Below are 2,474 nucleotides of genomic sequence, written 5' to 3'. Positions count from 1 at the left end.
GTTCGCGTGCATCAGCCGCGCCACATGGACGGGCAGCGGCACCCTGTGCGGACGCTCCGACTTCTTGGTGCCGCTGTCGGACGTCTCAAAGTCATTCTTCTTCCCCATAGTGCTGCGACGGCGCGTGGCGGTGGTGGTGGGAGTGGAGGTGTGGGCGATGGTAGGAACGATAGACTTTTAAGGCCGGCCGCACGGGAAACGATGCTATTGAAGGCGGCGCAGAAGCCCAGCCGCCATCCGCCAGTGCGTGCGCAGAAGAGGCAGCCGCGACATTGATGGCGAAGGCTGCGGCACAGACGCGGAAACGCTGACCGCGGAAGCGATGGCTACGGAAGCGATGCCCTCGATATAGGCTCGCGGCCAGGCGGGACCAGTGGGGAAACGAGCGGTCACTTGGAGCGTTCGCGCAGCGTCCGACGCGACGCGTTAGAGGCGTAAATATGCGTCGGGTTTGCGTCGCTGCGAACGGTCCGATCACTATGCGTCGCTCCATTGGAGCTGTGTGCAGACGCATTTTCGGAATTACTCTTAGAGATGGTCTCGTAGCAGCGCATACTGCACACTCCGTACTCGCTCGTGCGCCGTGCGGAAATACGACAGGCTCGCCATTGACCCATCCATCCCGTGCCGTCCGACGGCCTGTAGTAGTCGTACTTGGCTGCGGAGATCGTAGGGCGGGATCTCAGCCGGTACACACGATAATGCCGGGCAAGTACACGTACTACTGTACTGCAAGCGCATGCACCTCGAAGTTCGTTCGCCATGTATAAATGCTTCCGCAGCTTGGAGTGTAGCTAGCTTGCACTCGACTCCGTGCTGCGTCCTCCAGCCTCCAGGCCCAGGGTCTCCCTATTGCCCAACATGCTAATGGCCGCACCGCCGGACCTGTGTACACATCAATCTGTTGTTATGCATCAATCATGTTAAAGCTGAGTGCAACCGCAGGCTCTGTGTTTGTTTGCATTGATTTGGCTTTGCTGGTACTCCTACCATAGCATGCGCACCAAGCCCAGGAGGAAGAGGCTAGCAGCTTCCCAACAACACGCGAGAACGCGCTCTTGATATGGGAGAGCATCTCCACCGGCGGTCCCGATAGCGGTCCCGATAGTATTTTGGGGGTCGGCAGCGAAAATAAGCTTGCACCGGCGCGCCCTAAACAGCGCCGGCCAATTTTGGAGCCCAATAGAATCGCCGGCAATCCTGTGTCGGCCCGTTCGCCAAGGGCGCGCCGACACCTCGCGGCACATCTGAAAACGAGTGTGGGCTCCGCCTGGCAGCCAGACACACCGTTTTCCCACCTCCTACACACGCCCGAGCCGACTCCCACCCCTCTAGATCGCCACCGTCGCCGTCGCCGCCGCGCCCACCCTGCTTGCAATAGACACCGCCGACTGTCTAGGAACCGTCGTCCATCGATACGGCCGTCACCCCCTCGACCGGCGGCCGCTGTTTCGCCCGAAACAGAGCTTGCCGCCACCGCGATAGTATCGCCCCGCCCACAAGGTGTTCGTCCGATTGCCGCGATGGACAGCGACAACGAGATGACGGTGCAGCTGTTCACGGAGGAGCAGAACGCTGACGCTGTTCAGCGGCAACAACAGCAGCTGATTCTGACGAACATGTTGCGCGTTCGCCAGCCTTTCTTCGTCGTGCCTCGGCGCGGCGGCTCAAAGCCAGGCAAGAGAAGGAACATCAACCGACATCGTGAAGCCGGCACAATGTTGCTTGACGCCGACTACTTCAACGACGACACAACTCATTCGCCGAAGGAATTTCGGCGCCGGTTTAGGATGAACAAGGCCCTGTTCTTGAAGATTGTCCACGGCGTCAGGGAGTACGACACCTACTTCATGGCCAAGAAAGATTGCACAGGTTTGTGGGGCTTCACCTCAGTTCAGAAGTGCACTGCTACAATGCGTTGTCTTGCATACGGAGCTCCTCCAGATACAGCCAATGACTATCTACGGATGGCTGAGTCGACCTGTACAGAGAGTCTCTACAGATTCTGCTGAGCCGTCATAGCGGTGTTTGCCAATGACTATTTGAGAGCACCAAGAGCAGATGATACAGCTCGGATCCTGCAGAAGAATGCGGCAAGAAGGTTTCCTGGGATGTTCAGAAGCATTGACTGTATGCATTGGGGCTGGAAGAATTGCCCTTTTGCTTGGCAGGGGATCTACAAGGGCCATACTGGTGAGTGCAGTGTCATTCTTGAGGCGGTGGCAGACTATGAGCTTTGGATTTGGCATGCATTTTTTGGCATGGCAGGAACAAACAATGATATCAACGTGTTGCAGCGTTCTCCGGTGTTTGCCAGGCTAGCTGAGGGACAAGCTCCTGCCGTGAACTTTGAGGTAAACGGTCACGCATACAACAAGGGGTACTATCTAGCTGATGGTGTCTACCCGACGTATGCTACATTTGTGAAGATAATTCCCTCTCCATCAAACGAGATGGAAGCCTATTTTGCAACA

General features: G+C 57.2%; 1 protein-coding gene across 1 annotated transcript; it reads left to right on the top strand.

Moving 5' to 3' along the window:
- Positions 1 to 1,523: 1,523 nt before the first annotated feature.
- LOC139831731 (uncharacterized) lies at positions 1,524 to 2,012 on the top strand. Its single transcript, XM_071821054.1, has one exon. The coding sequence runs from the start codon at positions 1,524 to 1,526 to the stop codon at positions 2,010 to 2,012; it is 489 nt and encodes a 162-aa protein (XP_071677155.1).
- The last annotated feature ends 462 nt before the right edge of the window (positions 2,013 to 2,474 follow it).

The sequence above is a fragment of the Lolium perenne genome, chromosome 5 (genome assembly GCF_019359855.2).
Source record: "Lolium perenne isolate Kyuss_39 chromosome 5, Kyuss_2.0, whole genome shotgun sequence".
NCBI lineage: Eukaryota > Viridiplantae > Streptophyta > Magnoliopsida > Poales > Poaceae > Lolium > Lolium perenne.
Note: the sequence above shows the minus strand (reverse complement) of the source record. Positions and strands in the feature narration are given on the sequence as shown.

Coding starts and splice junctions, on each gene's coding strand:
- LOC139831731 (XM_071821054.1), top strand. CDS start 1,524: ATGGACAGCGACAACGAGATGACGGTGCAGCTGTTCACGGAGGAGCAG.